Source organism: Littorina saxatilis, linkage group LG7 (assembly GCF_037325665.1).
Source record: "Littorina saxatilis isolate snail1 linkage group LG7, US_GU_Lsax_2.0, whole genome shotgun sequence".
NCBI classification, from domain to species: Eukaryota; Metazoa; Mollusca; class Gastropoda; order Littorinimorpha; family Littorinidae; genus Littorina; species Littorina saxatilis.
In genome coordinates, this window is record NC_090251.1 from 21,120,378 (window position 1) to 21,137,447 (window position 17,070).

The 17,070-nt window shown below is 40.1% G+C and overlaps 2 protein-coding genes across 2 annotated transcripts in view; one reads left to right on the forward strand and one right to left on the reverse strand.

Moving 5' to 3' along the window:
- The window catches only part of LOC138970906 (glucose-6-phosphate exchanger SLC37A4-like), a 33,229-nt gene extending 21,750 nt beyond the window's left edge, over window positions 1–11,479 (forward strand). Inside the window, exon 10 of the mRNA XM_070343486.1 lies at window positions 251–11,479. Coding sequence (XP_070199587.1) covers window positions 251–417 — 167 coding nt within the window. The 3' untranslated portion in view covers window positions 418–11,479. The remainder of the gene's footprint in view (window positions 1–250) is intronic.
- LOC138970909 (nurim-like) overlaps window positions 11,237–17,070 on the reverse strand; it is an 8,479-nt gene continuing 2,645 nt past the window's right edge. Inside the window, exons 2-4 of the mRNA XM_070343491.1 lie at window positions 15,895–16,070; window positions 15,235–15,405; window positions 11,237–13,142 (exon numbers count right to left, since the gene is read on the reverse strand). Coding sequence (XP_070199592.1) covers window positions 12,852–13,142; window positions 15,235–15,405; window positions 15,895–16,070 — 638 coding nt within the window. The 3' untranslated portion in view covers window positions 11,237–12,851. The remainder of the gene's footprint in view (window positions 13,143–15,234; window positions 15,406–15,894; window positions 16,071–17,070) is intronic.

The following is a 17,070-nucleotide window of genomic DNA, read 5'->3' on the forward strand; positions in this document are numbered from 1 at the left end:
CATGCAGATTATATTTAAGAACATTCTTTAGGCTGATGTTTATACAATTGGATACACAAATCCGAATATTAATTACTTTTGCTAACTTAGACATTCAGTATTAGTGCAAAGTTGCTGCCTGATTAGAGCTGTATATTTTTTTCTGGCTGTTGTTTTATCTGTCAATTTTTGTAAACATGTGATAGGACGTGTTGTTAGAGCAAGGATTTTTTTTCCCTGTTGCACAAACACATGCTTACCTTTGTTGCAGTTGGTGTGATGCTGTCGGGGTACCCCCTCAGTGTTGTGGCTCGTCATTACAGCTGGCACACTGCCTTTTTTCTGGTTCAGGGCATCACTGTGCTCACCACAGTTATCGCTTTACTCAGCGCCCATTGTTCAGCAAGGAGGATGCCGGTCAAACAACACAGGAGTTAAGTACTGTTCACATGACAGACTTGCAACCAACTTTTGCCCAACTTTAGTTGTTTGAAAATCGCTCCTGAGTCGTCGAGGCCAAATCGGCGAAAAGTCTGCCATGCTCCAGCGATGTAGAAACGATTTAGGCCAGATTCAGCAGCGACTCCAAAACTCAGTTGAGCACTGCTCGACTCGGCCGTGCCTTTACAACAATTTTGCACAGACTTTTCTTATCGCACTGATTGGTTAGCTCTAGCAAATGCAGTTACTTCCTTTCTCCGGAAACAAACGAAGACGACCGGACAATCCCGAATGGTAAAGTCTGGCGAGAATCGCCGCTTAACTCATTGTCTCCCAGGTACGCATATATCCGTACCCACTCATATGACTAAGTGACAAAGGTGAGCACAAAAAGAGGACAATTATATAGTTGGATGAACAATAAACCAGGTATTTGTTGATGCAAACTGCAGCAAAAATACTGTTATAACAAGACAATTTCTTTTTTTAATTTTGAAAAACTACTTGAGTTATGTATTATGTGTTAGATATTAGTATGTTGAACATCAACATTACTACAAACTCACTCCAAGTCACAAAACTTCACATAAAAGACTTCAAATATTTTCATTCCTTAAAACATCTGTTCATTAAGAACAGTAGTGCTAACTTAGAAAAGCCCAAAACAACCCTTTTAAAGACTTCTTTCCTGTCAGTTTGAGGTTTTCAGAAAAGTATTACATGTATGATAAAAATGACAATCGGAACTTAGTATTCTGTATTACCAAAACTCCATCTCATATCTGAAATGTTCAACAGTTTGAAATATTGTCTTTTCCCCTCCAAATCAATCTACTTGGTTTATTTTGTGCAAGTCAACTTTGTTATATTGAGCACAAAAACCTTCTCCTGAAGACTTCAATTTAATGAATAAAAAAACAATTACACATTAACATGCTTCCATTTGAAACTTCGAGGTCGTCATCGTGGATTGACGCCCGACCAAAGGTAATTGAAGCCCGACGTCGCTTCGCTCCATCGGGCTTCAATTAGACTTTGGGAGGGCGTCAATCCACGATGACGACCTCGAAGTTTCAAATGGAAGCATGTTAATGTTATTGTAATTCAATCTGACGACGATCTCTTTCCTGCTTTCATGCGGTTGTAAACAGACAGAATTGGTTCTGTTCTGTTCACACACTACTTTCAGTCTGTAAAGCCGAGCGGTGGTAGCTTCACGAAAACATTAACTGTCTGTGTCTAAGATGTTACCGTGCATGTGTTTTTAAAAGACATTTGTCAGGATGGCATTCAAACCACACGCACCAGACGAACAGACGAACAAAATGCAAAATCAACAAGAGCAGACCAAAACAGTCAAAAAAACATACGTGGGTTCTTCCATAGAAAATATATCTATAAAGAATCTAGGTTGGAGCTCCTTACAAACTGAAGTCTGTCCTTCTATACTAACAAATAAAATCTAAGTCTTTAAACTGCTGAAAATCCCTGGCGACCTAACTTACTCTCCAAAAACACCAGCTTCCTAATCTGCAGGAAAAATCAGGCAGGGGTTCGGGGCCTGGACAAAATCGAGCGACGCCGCTCGATCACTGCTTGTTGGCGCACTACTCTAATTAGCCTGGTGGAAACCGAGTGAACAGGGCGCACTGTTCACTATTGCAAGTGGAACTGGAGCTGCGATTTGAGGACGTGGTCTACAAGGTCAGGCACTAAGGCTCACATACCCGCAAAACCACACGCAACTCCAGGGAAAGACACCAAGCATAAGGAAAGATTCCCGCACCTTTAACCCAGCTCGATGTTCCTCCCCGGTTCACGATTGCAAGTGGGACTGAAGCCGCGTATCGAGGACATGGTTTATTTGGTCAGGCACTAAGGCTCACATACCAGCAAAACCACACGCAACTCCGGGGAGAGGCACCAAGCATAAGGAAAGATTCCCGCACCTTTAACCTAGCTCAATGTATCTCCCCCCAAGTGGTAGTTTTGATGACCCTGACTCTGAAACAGGGGAGACGCATGCTTCAGGCACTTATTAGGCACCCTACTCTCTCACACGTCTCCCGACCTCATGGGGACTCTGGCTTTTATAGCTAACGGGGCTTCCTCCCACATCACCCTAGCGCGACGAATGAGAATCTCGCTCTGGCAGCGCGGGAGCAAAAGGGAGGGGAGGTGGAGGGCTCCGAGCCTGCTGCCAGCCTCCTTACAAACTGAAGTTAAATTCCTCAAATATACACAAAAGCTCTTCTATTAAGAAAACCCACATGAAAAATGATGTACATGTACAAACATATGTCCTTAAACGACAACCTTACAACATATCTGTAGATACCAAACACTTGTAGGTAGACAAAAACGCAGACGAACTGCAAAACTTCCAATTACACTCTGTCTCTTAAAGACTGAGCAATTATGTTACACACACAAATACTTCTTCTTTGATACACAAAACGTACGCTAGACGTTCGTATCAAACAGCAAATCCATGCCCATAAAAAACCCACAAAAACGCTGCGTGCTCAAAGCAACAAAGAAAAACGTCGGCACACACCGGTTTCATCCGTCTTTATACATTCGCATTAGCCACATATATGATTAACATAGCGCCTACATTCTACTGAATAAATGGATACACGTATTGATATGCAAATAAAAGGAATATCGAGGAAAAGAATGGCGAAATAAAATAGGGAGAGAGAGAGAGAGAGAGTATGCGTTTGTGAGTATAGCAGCAGGAAACGTCAAGCCTAGTAATCAACAAACTAAAGAAGGGGGTGGAACATGAAAGAGAGGGTAAAAAGAACGCGCCCCTCTTCACTGAACCTTCATAAAAACTGACTGTAAAACTTAACAAAGATGGTCCTAAAACAAAAAGGGACGTTATGTGTTGTATCCAAAAACGATGTGATCAAAACATTACAAGAAAAAGTAGGGCAAAGAAGATCCTAAAATCTTCAACTCGAATCATTTCTTATAGCTACGTGGGGGGTAAAGTCCAGTTGCGGGAGGGGAGGGGGGACTAGAACAAAGGCCCCTCTGTGGTCAGTCGGCTTCCCAGGGCCAGCCAAGCTCGCCTCAGCAACACATGTAAAAGTAATTAACTCGCTCGGTACCGGAGTTTTGCTAAGGAATAGAGTAAAACTCCGATTTGGCTGCACAAAAATTGTCAGCTTAAAATGACCTACTTTCTCTGCTCAACGCACGAGCTATTCGTCCTGTATCTCCTCTTGTACACTTACAAGGAAAATAAGAGATACCAAAAAAATATATGTGCACTGCACTTTTCTCCACAAGTCCACCTACCTGCAAGGGTCAAGTCCCAAGAAATATGTCTCTGTATTCCTATCTTATCACTCTGCTCCTGTTTTGTTTTCTTTCACATACATGTTCCCTTCTTTTTTGACGGGTTTCTGGACAGCAAACTCTAAAACAAATTCTTTTCATCACAAAAGCGATCTTTGGAATTGACCGACGTAGTCAGGAAGAATTCATGAATCAACTTACGTCATGTATTCGACGTCATCACTTCACATACCTTATGGTCTCGGTATTTCGTTGGCCTTCATATTTCCTACTTGTAAAATGACCCTCAAAGCTAACCGAGACTAGTTGAGGTTGTATCAATGCGCCTCGATCGCCAGCAGGTGGTATGGGTTTTTTAGCAAGTGGTTATCGACAATTAATGACCGGTAATTTTTAATGAGTTGGGGCATTCTGACCAATCACAGGATCTGTTTCATTAAAACGCCAACTTGATTGAATTACAATAATGGTTAAATCTATGGAAAAATGTAACAAACAACTTATTTAGGGTGTAAAGATTTTTTATTAGTGCTTTTGGAACATTTAGCAATCTTATGTTTTTACATTTAGTCAAGTTTTGACTAAATGTTTTAACATAGAGGGGGAATCGAGACGAGGGTCGTGGTGTGTGTGTGTGTGTCTGTGCGTGTGTGTGTGTAGAGCGATTCAGACTAAACTACTGGACCGATCTTTATGAAATTTGACATGAGAGTTCTGGGTATGATATCCCCGGACGTTTTTTTCCTTTTTTCGATAAATACCTTTGATGACGTCATATCCGGCTTTTTGTAAAAGTTGAGGCGGCACTGTCACACCCCATTTTTCAATCAAATTGCTTGAAATTTTGGCAAAGCAATCTTCGACGAAGGCCGGGGTTTGGTATTGCATTTCAGCTTGGTGGCTTAAAAACTAATGAGTGAGTTTGGTCATTAAAAATCGGAAACTTGTAATTAAAATTATTTTTTTATTAAACGATCCAAAAACAATTTCATCTTATTCTTCGTCATTTTCTGATTCCAAAAACATATAAAAAACGCTCGCGCTGGACCCGAGTACTCTTCAGACATTCACACACACACACACACACACACACTCTCTCTCCCTCACTCCCTCCCTCTCTCTCTTTCTTTCTTACACACACACACACACACACACGAGTACAGACTCATGCACGCACACACACACACACACACACACACACACACACACACACACACACACACACACACAGTAACACTAACACATGTGCACAAAATGAACACACACACACACACACCGCGCGAGAGAAAAAGACTACAGGGAGGCATTGACGTCAAAAACTTTCGACCGTGACGTAATTACGTCACTATTCTTGGTTTACGGTACCATTCGGCGGCTTTGCTACGAGTATGCCATAGTCTTGGTTGGCCGAGACCTTGCACCGTTCTATGAGCCGAACCGCAGTTCTATCCCACCGCGAATTCCGCCCGCCGTTAAGAGTCGTTTTTGTGATTTATTTCGCATTTAGGTCCCAGGTAACATTATGAAGTTTTAATACGATCAATCGGACCTATTATCAAGTTAGTGTATCAACTTTTGAACGAACTGCGCCCAGTAGTTTCCCAGCAATAAGCTGTTAAGTCGAGACACACACAGACAGACACACAATTAAAGTCTGCTGGACCCTTGTACTAGCGTACTTGGGGATAAATATGTTATATTTGGATTAAAAACAAGCTCTGAAAATTAAAAATATAAAAATTATGATCAAAATTAAATTTCCGAAATCGATTTAAAAACAATTTCATCTTATTCCTTGTCGGTTCCTGATTCCAAAAACATATAGATATGATATGTTTGGATTAAAAACACGCTCAGAAAGTTAAAACGAAGAGAGGTACAGAAAAGCGTGCTATGCAGCACAGCGAAACCACTACCCCGCTGAACAGGCTCGTCAGTTTCACTCCGTTATGCACAAGCGGCGGACTACGGTCATTGTGAAAAAATGCAGTGCGTTTAGTTTCATTCTGTGAGTTCCACAGCTTGACTAAATGTAGTAATTTCGCCTTACGCGACTTGTTTTATGGTAAATTAAAACAAAAACAGATGAATACTGCGTGGCCGAGTGGTAACGCACTTGTGCTCGGAAGCGAGAGGTTGCGAGTTCGACCCTGGGTCAGGGCGTTAGCAATTTTCTCACCCCTTTCCTAACCTAGGTGGTGGGTTCAAGTGCTAGTCTTTCGGATGAGACGAAAAACCGAGGTCCCTTCGTGTACACTACATATTGGGGTGTGCACGTTAAAGATCCCACTATTGACAAAAGGGTCTTTCCTGGCAAAATTGTATAGGCATAGATAAAAATGTCCACCAAAATACCCGTGTGACTTGGAATAATAGGCCGTGAAAAGTAGGATATGCGCCGAAATGGCTGCGATCTGCTGGCCGATGTGAATGCGTGATGTATTGTGTAAAAAAATTCCATCTCACACAGCATAAATAAATCCCTGCGCTTTGAATATGTGCGCAATGTAAATTGCATTAAAAAAAAAAAAAAAAAAAAATTCCCTGCGCTTAGAACTGTACCCATGAAATACGCGCGATATAAGCCTCATATTGATATTGATAATACATCAAGTTGTCACAAGCAAAAACTAATTATTTTATTGTCACAGTATACCATTAAAGGCACAGTAAGCCTCCCGTAAACCATCACAGATACGGTCAGGCTTTTACACACAGTACAAACACCCTTTCATTTAAACACTCACCGATTGAGAACATCCTAGGTGCCCTCCGTAAAGAGCGAACAATTTTCAAAGAATTTATTTTTGCGTGGTTTATCTTACCCCTGAGCCATCGTGAACCCGTGTGATCCAGTTTCCCTTTTTCACAATGTAGTCGTCAGTTAGTTATTTGAATGCGACTCGATGTGAGCTTATTTACAATAGCACGGTTTTATGCACGAAACAAACGGCTGTGGTTCACAAGAACTCTAGCGATGGCTTTTGACTGTTGAGAGGAACGGCGATATGCATGATAAACCATCGTCTGCTACGACCCTTGTGTGACCCTGCTTCCGGGCTTTTCTTTTTTCAAACTTTCACAACTTCGAATGCCCCCCGCGGGTTAGGGGGAGTCCCATATTGGTTGGGACGAGAAAGAATTTACCCGATGCTCCCCAGCATGTCGTAAGAGGCAACTAACGGATTCTGTTTCTCCTTTTACCCTTGTTAAGTGTTTCTTGTATAGAATAATAGTCAATGTTTGTAAAGATTTTAGTCAAGCAGTATGTAAGAAATGTTAAGTCCTTTGTACTGGAAACTTGCATTCTCCCAGTAAGGTAATATATTGTACTACGTTGCAAGCCCCTGGAGCAAATTTTTGATTAGTGCTTTTGTGAACAAGAAACAATTGACAAGTGGCTCTATCCCATCACCCCCCTTCCCTCCGTCGCGATATAACCTTGAACGGTTGAAAACGACGTTAAACACGAAATAAAGAAAGAACAACTTCGAATTGTACTGATCTTGTCTTGATGAAAAAAGAATTCTTTTATGATTAAAGAATGTTTGTGTAACAAGCTGTCAATTTATTATTTAGATTTTAAAAGAGGTCTAGCGCAAAAACGCACCACGGTCCAAAAACATTTTGATAATCATCGATTCACGGCTATCGCCAGTTTACATCGACAGAATGAGACCCGAAGGGAAGTAACTCATGTTTGACCTGAGTTCAGGATGGGTCCAAAAAGTGTTCGAGACAATCTGCAAAATTAATTCTTTAAAAATTGCTCGCTCTTTAGGTAGGGCACCTAGGATGTTCCCGTTTGGTGAGCGTTCAAATGGAAGGGTGTTTGTACTGTGTGTAAAAGCCTGACAGTATCTGTGATGGTTTACGGGAGGCTTACTGTCCGGGCGTGATTTCCGGTATCATAACAGCCGTCCAGCACCAAAACGAGGCGCCATTGTTGTAGAAGACCAAGTCCACGAAAATAAATTCTTTGAAAATTTCTCACGCTCTACAGAAAGCAGCCAGGATGTTCCCGTTCGGTGAGCGTTCAAATGGAAGTATGCTTGAACTGTATGTAGACGCTCGGGGAGCTCTGTGATGGTTTACGGGAGGCTAATTACTGTGCCTTTAAGGCATATCCCTACCATAGTTTTCTTGTAAGCTGAATAAGAACAGAAATATATATGTATAAGGGCAGTGGAAATGGATCATCGCCAGTGTGCACACGTTTCAGCACTAAGTCATAGTATTGTATGTGTTTTATGCAGATGTACATGAGTTTTTCAAAGTGATCATACATGAGGGAGACGTGTACATGTACATAAGCATCCATGTGTTTAGATGTATCTATAAAAAACAAAATTTACATACTCTGAAGGCATAGTACATGAACCAGTGGTATTTAGCTTCTGATACATCGAGTCCTTTAGAAAGTTAGCAAGTGAAACAAATTTAATTCAAACATATTTCTCTTTTAATTCAGACAATGATTCAACAATCAGTTTAGAATATAACTCCTGAAATGATGAATTGAAAAGCAGCATCAGAAGACTGTGTATAGCATAAGCAAGGGATATAACTCTGGGGGTCTCTGTTTGTCCAAACCTTCTTCTTTTTTTAACCGGAGTAGTTAGGCTTTTTGAAGGTGTTCAATTGAAACAAACTGACTCGAAACTTGTTTCTCATTTGGTTCAAGCTATGGTTCAACAATTATTTGAGAATATACCACCTGCAATGATAAAATCATAAGCTGCAAGTAAAAATGTGTAATACAAGGGGGGTGACTGTTATTTCCTGTGTTTGCCTAACTTTTTGTTAGCATGGCGATTTTCCTTTAATGCAGTAAACATGTTTTAAATCAAAGAAAAAACTAGGTGATCAAATGAAATACCTTCAAGTTTACAAGATGTTTTAATTTAAATCTCCAATTTTAAGTTTCTGTTCAAGCAAGGAGAGGCTTCCAAAACCCTTCTTGAACTTTTTTTACCACTTGATTTTGTAGACCCCCCTAGCAAGAATGATGCAACCAAACACCTTCAAGTATAGAGGTTTTTGATTTTGTGCATTCACCCCCCCCCCCCCCCCCCCCAATAAAACAATAAAATAAAATAAATTGTGTGCTGTTTTCAGTTTTTAAGCCAGGGCCGCTCAAATAGCACCTTGAATTGCTAAAATTCATTTCCAGCTGGTTAGTTAGAAATACCTTCAAGTTTACAAGGTTTTTTGATATTGTGCAGCTCCAATTTTAAGTTTTTGTTTAAGAGAAGAGAGCTAGACTTCTTAAACCCTTCTTGAAATTTGTTTACCACTTGTTTTTGTAGAACACCCAGCAAGATACAACCAAACATCTTCAAGCATAGAGGTTTTTGATTTTGTGCATTCATCTCCCCCTTTTTTTGTTTTTGTTTGTCTGCTGCTTTCAGTTCTAAAGCCAGGAGAGGCTCAAATAGCCCGTCTTGAAATGCTAATATTCATTTTCAACTGGTCAATTACAAATACCTTCAAGTTTACAAGATTTATATATTGTGTATCTCCAAAAAGCTTGTTTGTTCTAAGATTTGGAGTCAGGAGAGGCCACCTAAACCCTCCCTATAATGCTAAAATTCGGCCCCTGGACCCCGACCGTCCAAAATGTTCAGTCCTGGCAATGAGATAAATGATTGATACAGATTCTGTCTAATTTTCATTTACGTGTAGCCGCTGGCGTTAATTTGCTAGTCATGCAAACACATGAGAAACAAGAGGCGAAGCCATCAAGGCTCACGTAAGAAATCGACAAACAGTAACACAAACTCAATCACTCCGTCACACATACACACACACACACACACACACACAGAAAGAGCATAGGTGAAACTGTGCAAGAAAGCGAGACACTAGATCTAGATCTCTGCATGTAGCCTACTTACAGGGACACGACTGCCAACTAGTCTCGGCCCGCTCAAAATAATAATGACCGAGACTTTCAGTACTTCCTTCGCGTGAAGTCTAACCCTCTTACGTCATAATGTGACGTCAATGTAATGTGACGTCTTCAAATGTTAGAGTTTCTACCACAGACATACACACGCATGCACGCACGCACGCACATACACACGCACGCACAGACAGACAAAGTTACGATCGCATAGGCTACACTTACGTGAGCCAAACAAGAAGAGCAAACGCTCGATCGAGTCACTTTCGCAGTTCTGAATATTATATGAGGCATCAGATGGACAGGAAGAAATTGCTATTCACAACACAATACAGATGTAAATAATTTGATGTAAAGAATAATCCTATAAAGTTTGAATCAAATCCGATGAATAGTTTCAGAGATATGATATTTCAATTTTTTTCCTTCAAGACATACCTGTGACCTTGAAAAAGGTCAAAGGTCACCAAAGCAGACGTCAAAGTGTAGAGGTCACTGGGAGTCACGTTCACATAAAATTTGAGCCCGGTCACTTTTATAGTTTCCGAGAAAAGCCCAACGTTAAGTTGTGTGTTGCCGAACAGAAAAGGCTAGTTATCTCCCTTGTTTTTCTGATAACGTTCGTAAAAGGCTACAGATGTAAATACTTTGATGTAAAGAATAATCCTACAAAGTTTCAATCACATCCGATGAACTTTGTCAAAGATATAAAATGTCTAATTTTTCCTTTGACGCTGACCTGTGACCTTGAAAAAGGTCAAAGGTCAACGAAACCATCGTTAAAGTGTAGAGGTCATTGGAGGTCACGACTAAACAAAATATGAGCCGGATCGCTTTGATAGTTTCCGAGAAAAGTCCAACGTTAAGGTGGTGTCTACGGACGGCCGGCTGGCCGGACGGCCGGCCGGACAGACTAACACTGACCGATTACATAGTCACTTTTTCTCAAGTGACTCAAAAATGGAACATTCACGCTGTTTCGCGCTGACAGCTGTTATCGCTGCGTGCCTCTTGTGTTCTCATCTTGATTTCTTCTTCGGCGTTTCAACCACTGATATTGCTTACCTTTTTAAAATGTAATGGAAGTGAAGTATATTTTGAGTTTTTAAAGGACACAAAGGTGGAATTCAGAACAGGGTGCTTGGTACTTATATGTGAGAGATTTTCTAGCTTGGGTTTTTTAAAATGTATTGTGAACATACATTTTTCGGTGGATTCCATTTCTATATATCTGCAATGAGAAATGGACAAGTTATACATGTATCAACGATATTTACATGATGAAAATGTTTACGTGTGGTGCTTGCTTTTTTTGCCATGTCTTTCTTTTCAGTCATTTAGAGGAAGTGTGCTGTTTTTGTTTGTTTGTTGCCTTGAACATAGCACACAGTGTTAATTTTAAGTATACACATATATGTGGTTTCACACAGAATGTGAAAAGGTTGCTAATGTATATGACGGTGATGATGTTTGTGAGGGTGGGACTTGTCTTGCTAGTCATTGCTTGGACACCATTTGTGACGAACAAAAAGTACTATTCAATAATAAATTAAATTCTTTCTAAAAGCCGCAATCTTTCAAATATTTTAATGAAAACATACCTTTCAATCAAAATAGTTTTATTTAAAAGCAGTTATCTACAAAACAAAGCTAATATGTGATCATCAAATTTTCTGCTACTATGGAAAGTGTACTTTATTGAATAAATATGATGCTTTTAAAATATTAGATGGGTTTTACTTGTTTCTTTTTTTTTTTATCCATTCTTTGCACATCTTTCTATCACTTAGTGCACGGGAGTTTACTGACCTCTTGACTTTGACCATTTGCATTTTTGATAATAAATCTCAGCTTTGGAGGCTGAATCTAAACAGCTGTTTTTAACATGATGGGTGAAGGTTAGGTAAAGCCTATTTGAGGGACCTGTGGAGGATGTTCTTTATATTAATACAAAAAATCTACGCAAGTATTATTTAATGCGTTAGAAGAAAAGTTATTTAGGACGATTAGTACTGTATTGTGTTAAAAGGCTTAAGTGCTACTCTCAATCGTTTTTGCTCTTCCCTGGTAAAGTCTTGAGCAATAAGACACACAAAAAAGAAGTAAATTTCAACCCCTGAAGAGCCTCTGTAGCACCACACTGACCTCTCTAGCCAGTCAGGTGTTGCGGGTGCATGATTTTCACACCTGTCAAGTTCTGTTTTACTGCATTCATCAAGTTAGGTTCTGTCCTATGAGCATGATACTTTTAAGAAACATGAGAGTTCAAACGAAGAATATATTAAAATGTGACGTTGAGCTCTTTTCGAGTATATATTTGACGATTTTTCCTCTAAATCTGTGAAAATGTACGTGTACAGGGCTCAAACCGTCAACGCTCAAGTCATTTTAACTCATCATCCTGAACAACTTTTCTTCTTAAGCACTATATAAGTTGCTTTTATTATTTTAAAATGTAAAAAGAAGTCCTCTGCTGGTCCCTCAAATAGGCTTTAAACATAATCCAGGATTCCATAAGAGTGGTTGTGTTTACATAATGTCTACAGCATTTCAGTAAGACATTGGTAATAGGTCATTGCCATGTTAGAATTACAACTGACCTTTTCTAACCCCAGAAAAAAAAACCATCAGAAGATACACAACACCAAATGTCTGTAAAGCAGAGACGGCCCTCTATCAATCTAGTCTAAAACACATTGTAAATAAAAGATAGCACCAAGCACCAGTATATATGCTGCCTAATAAAATAGTATAGCTCAGATCTGTATGTACAGGTATTGTATAAAAATACAACATTTATGTTTTGTTACACTGTTGGAATGAGCTGAAGCAAAGCCATACTCATAATAATGTCACATACAAACACAAATCCAGGCGCCGGCGATACAACTGTGAGATTCAAGATAAGGAAAAGAGTAAGCGAAGTCTGTTGATATGTTTGTGTCTTAGTAAATCATGTTTTCTGTATATTGCACTTGACAGCTTGAAACTGATGCATTAATAAACAATGCATGTTTTTTGTATTCTCTGACACAAGCTCAATGCCAAAAAAAGCTAGAATCATATCGTGAAGTCTTACTCCCTAAAGCAAGGTTATTGCTACAAATGCTATATAGTATGAAGATTTAGACCCTATGCAAAGGTCATCACTACAAATGCTAAACAGTATGGTGAAGTCTAATTTTGATCTTTCAGATAATGCAAGCATGAGGATGGTTTAATAGTCCCTGTAGGGTCTTGGTCTGACAGCACAGAAGGTGGTGCTTTCCTCTGAGACAAAATAGCACTGGGCAAACTTGTAGTCAGCCAGGGAGACCTGATGAGCCATGGCCAGGAAGACCGAGAAGATGAGAGCCAGCAGGAAGCGATCCATGGTCATGACAGGGTGGATCCACAGCATCACCCACAGGGAGGTGGGACCGGCGTGACGGAGGTGCTGATAAAATATACGCAGTTGTTTGGGCACATAGCTGAGTGGGGATGCCTTGCCTTTGTAGTGGTTGTACACCTGAAAATCACCATGACAAAATCGTATTGACATTTGAAAACAAGGCTGAAATAATAAATATGAATGACATGTTAACCAGATGGTTATAGTTAAGGTTGAATATCACCTGACTAATTTTCAATAATTCTAATGTTTAAATCCCAAATGGTTTTATTTGGTGTGTATATATATATGGCCTTCCAAAAGTCAAAGTGGACTAAAGAATGTATACGTACCCAAAAACCAAATGAAGCCAGAGTGCTTGTTTCACAATCACATAACAAAGGCATGTAACTGCTGAGAGTGAGAACACAAGACAACAGTTAATGAGAGATTATGACACCGCCTTGCAACTTTCTTTCCCACAAACACAATAAAGATTTTGCCTCAAGCTTATTTTTGTCTTTTCTCTCTCTGTATCAGTGCATGTCTGTCTCTTGCGCTCTCTCTCTCTCTTTCTGTGTGTGTGTGTGTGTTCGGAAGGTGAAAGGAAAGCGGACATATTTCAGCGTGCATTCCCTTGACTGAATGGTTAATCATGCCTCAGCGTTCTTGTTTCTTGTTCCTGTGAGATATGTGCTTATACCCAAACCTTTATGTACATTCAACTGTAGCATATCTCTTATGGGACGTCCCCCCTTTATGAGTCTATCTGGTAAGCAGTCTCAGACTTTGCTACCATGCATGCTCATGGTTCTAACACATTCAAACACAAAATAATGCATAGACTCGCACAAAATGCTTGCACAAACACGCACATATTCACTCTCTCTTCAGTAAGGAATGATCAGAAAGAGAGGCCTGCTGCCCTGAGTCTTACTGGACCTTCTAAAACAAGAAGAGCAAACGCTCGATCGAGTCACTTTCGCAGTTCTGAATATTATATGAGGCATCAGATGGACAGGAAGAAATTGCTATTCACAACACAATGAGTCACGTTCACATAAAATTTGAGCCCGGTCACTTTTATAGTTTCCGAGAAAAGCCCAACGTTAAGTTGTGTGTTGCCGAACAGAAAAGGCTAGTTATCTCCCTTGTTTTTCTGATAACGTTCGTAAAAGGCTACAAATGTAAATGAGACTGTGCCAAAAGGTCAGGTGTCATGTCTACTGTCCCGAATGACACACGATTGCTGACATTTCACCATTGCCAACAGAATAAACAAATAAGAAATAGGTAGAAAATGAATGTGAAAACTGACTTTAATTGTTGATCAGTATTTTCTATACCACTAACAAATAATCTACTTGCACATAGCTGTTTGGCAAATGTATGTTGCATGGGACACACTGACATGAAAGTGGAAGATGTTTTTCCCTCTAGAGAAACTACATATCAAGTTACACTTTTTGTGCTCTTCCATTCCAGTTGGCAATCAATTGTTAACGCATGTTATTAGAAAAAATAGAACGAAAACAGATTAGATAGAATGAAAAATGTACTGGTGATGTCATTTGGGACATACTGACATGAAAACGTCACCTTTTGGCACAGTCTCAAATACTTTGATGTAAAGAATAATCCTACAAAGTTTCAATCACATCCGATGAACTTTGTCAAAGATATAAAATGTCTAATTTTTCCTTTGACGCTGACCTGTGACCTTGAAAAAGGTCAAAGGTCAACGAAACCATCGTTAAAGTGTAGAGGTCATTGGAGGTCACGACTAAACAAAATATGAGCCCGATCGCTTTGATAGTTTCCGAGAAAAGATATAAAATGTCTAATTTTTCCTTTGACGCTGACCTGTGACCTTGAAAAAGGTCAAAGGTCAACGAAACCATCGTTAAAGTGTAGAGGTCATTGGAGGTCACGACTAAACAAAATATGAGCCCGATCGCTTTGATAGTTTCCGAGAAAAGTCCAACGTTAAGGTGGTGTCTACGGACGGCCGGCCGGACACTGACCGATTACATAGAGTCACTTTTTCTCAAGTGACTCAATAAAATGAATCACTCACTCGCTGATCCTTCAGAAAACCTGAAAGTAGGTCCTGTTACAATGTACTTGCATGGCAGTGATTGTGATCTTAAGCTGTCCTATTCTTCACAAGATCTCAGAGGAGCGGCCAAGAACATACATGAGTTGTTTTCGTTTAGTTTCTTTTACAGACCTGTTCTACACCAATCAATTCCCAGGGGTCCATGACAGCCACCTGCAGGAAGAGGAGGAGCCAGGCGGCGGTGTGCAGCGCACAGAAGAAGAGCCAGTGCAGGCCGTGGTTCTCTGTGTCCATGCCCCACAGAATCACGTCAGGTGTGCTTGCCCAGTTCCTCATCAGAAGCTGCACAGTCAACACATACCATCCACAACTCGCCGTCATGCCAGTCATCTTACAGATTTCGGTATATCTTATATGGGCAATTCCTGCAAAGTAATTGGGGCTGCTATCCCTAGGAGAATACAGTTAAAAAATCACGCTACACATCCCCCCCTCCCCCCGTATGTGTGTATTCATTTCAATGGCCTGATGCTTTCGCTGTGACCTTTGTATCTTTATCATGCGTGTGCACAAGGGTGTTAAGACACCAAAGAGAGTCTGCATAAAGTTGACTCTGGGAAATAAATCCCTTGCCGAACATAGGTGTCAAACCACAACTGGTTTCAAAGCCAGTGCCGCTACCAATTTAAGGTATTTCCCCACCCGTATGAACTGTCAAAATGCTTAAATCAATAAGTTCGAGCAGAAATTGGTCTAAATTATTGCGATACCATTCGGTGACTCTTAAAAATACCAAAGCTGCTGATCAGATAATTATATTATACAACTTACAGTGAGTGTGAAACATGATGCCATGACATAAATGAGGCGTTCACTGATGTAAATGTCACAGCGCAGCAGAAATCGCTTCCATCGTTCACCTGCCATGAGACTGTGCTGCAGTACAAACAACACTACCAGCATGAAGTCCTTGAAAAGGCGAGTCAGAACAAACCGGCGTTCCTCATCTGAAACATAAAAGAACACACGCCACTGCATGCACTATAACACATATACCCTCCATCTAAGTTGCCGCCTTACTGTCGTTAAAGCCTAATCCTACATAAATCGGAGATTACAGTACCATAAACGACCTTGTATACGCCCATCCCCCCTATGCACCAATTTTGCCCAAAAGTTGGGGGTGGGCGTTTACTTACTATACCCTTTGTAATAGCGGTTTCTTTGCTAGAATAACGACATCTTGGTCTATGGCATGGAAGTGTTATTGCACAAAACTCTCCCCTCTCTCACTCTCCCCCCCACCCCACACACACACACACACGCTCAAGGAATTCTGTAAGCAAACCGCAAAGGAAATATTTTTGCTTTATTGTCTGTTAACAAGTGCATACTTTCAAAAGATAATGCCAACTGGAAGAGATTAATCCAGGTCTGCTGTGAAGAAACTGATAACAACAGCATTTTAACTTAAAAGCGAATAAACAAATATCACAATCAAGTGTAAAATGATGTCACGTTTGTCTCTAAAACTGAAAGATAATTTGCTGTCAGTTTTTCACCAAATGAGGCGGGGAATGTGTGAACAATTAAAACAAGTCGCGTAAGGCGAAAATACAACATTTAGTCAAGCTGTCGTACTCACAGAATGAAACTGAACGCAATGCAATTTTTCAGCAAGACCGTATACTCGTAGCATCGTCAGTCCACCGCTTGGCAAAGGCAGTGAAATTGACAAGAAGAGCGGGGTAGTAGTTGCGCTGAGAAGGATAGCACGCTTTTCCGTACCTCTCTTCGTTTTAACTTTCTGAGCGTGTTTTTAATCCAAACATATCATATCTATATGTTTTTGGAATCAGGAACCGACAAGGAATACGGTGAAAGTGTTTTTAAGTTGATTTCGACAATTTAATTTTGATCATAATTTTTATATTTTTAATTTTCAGAGCTGGTTTTTAATCCAAATATAACATATTTATATGTTTTTGGAATCAGAAAATGATGAAG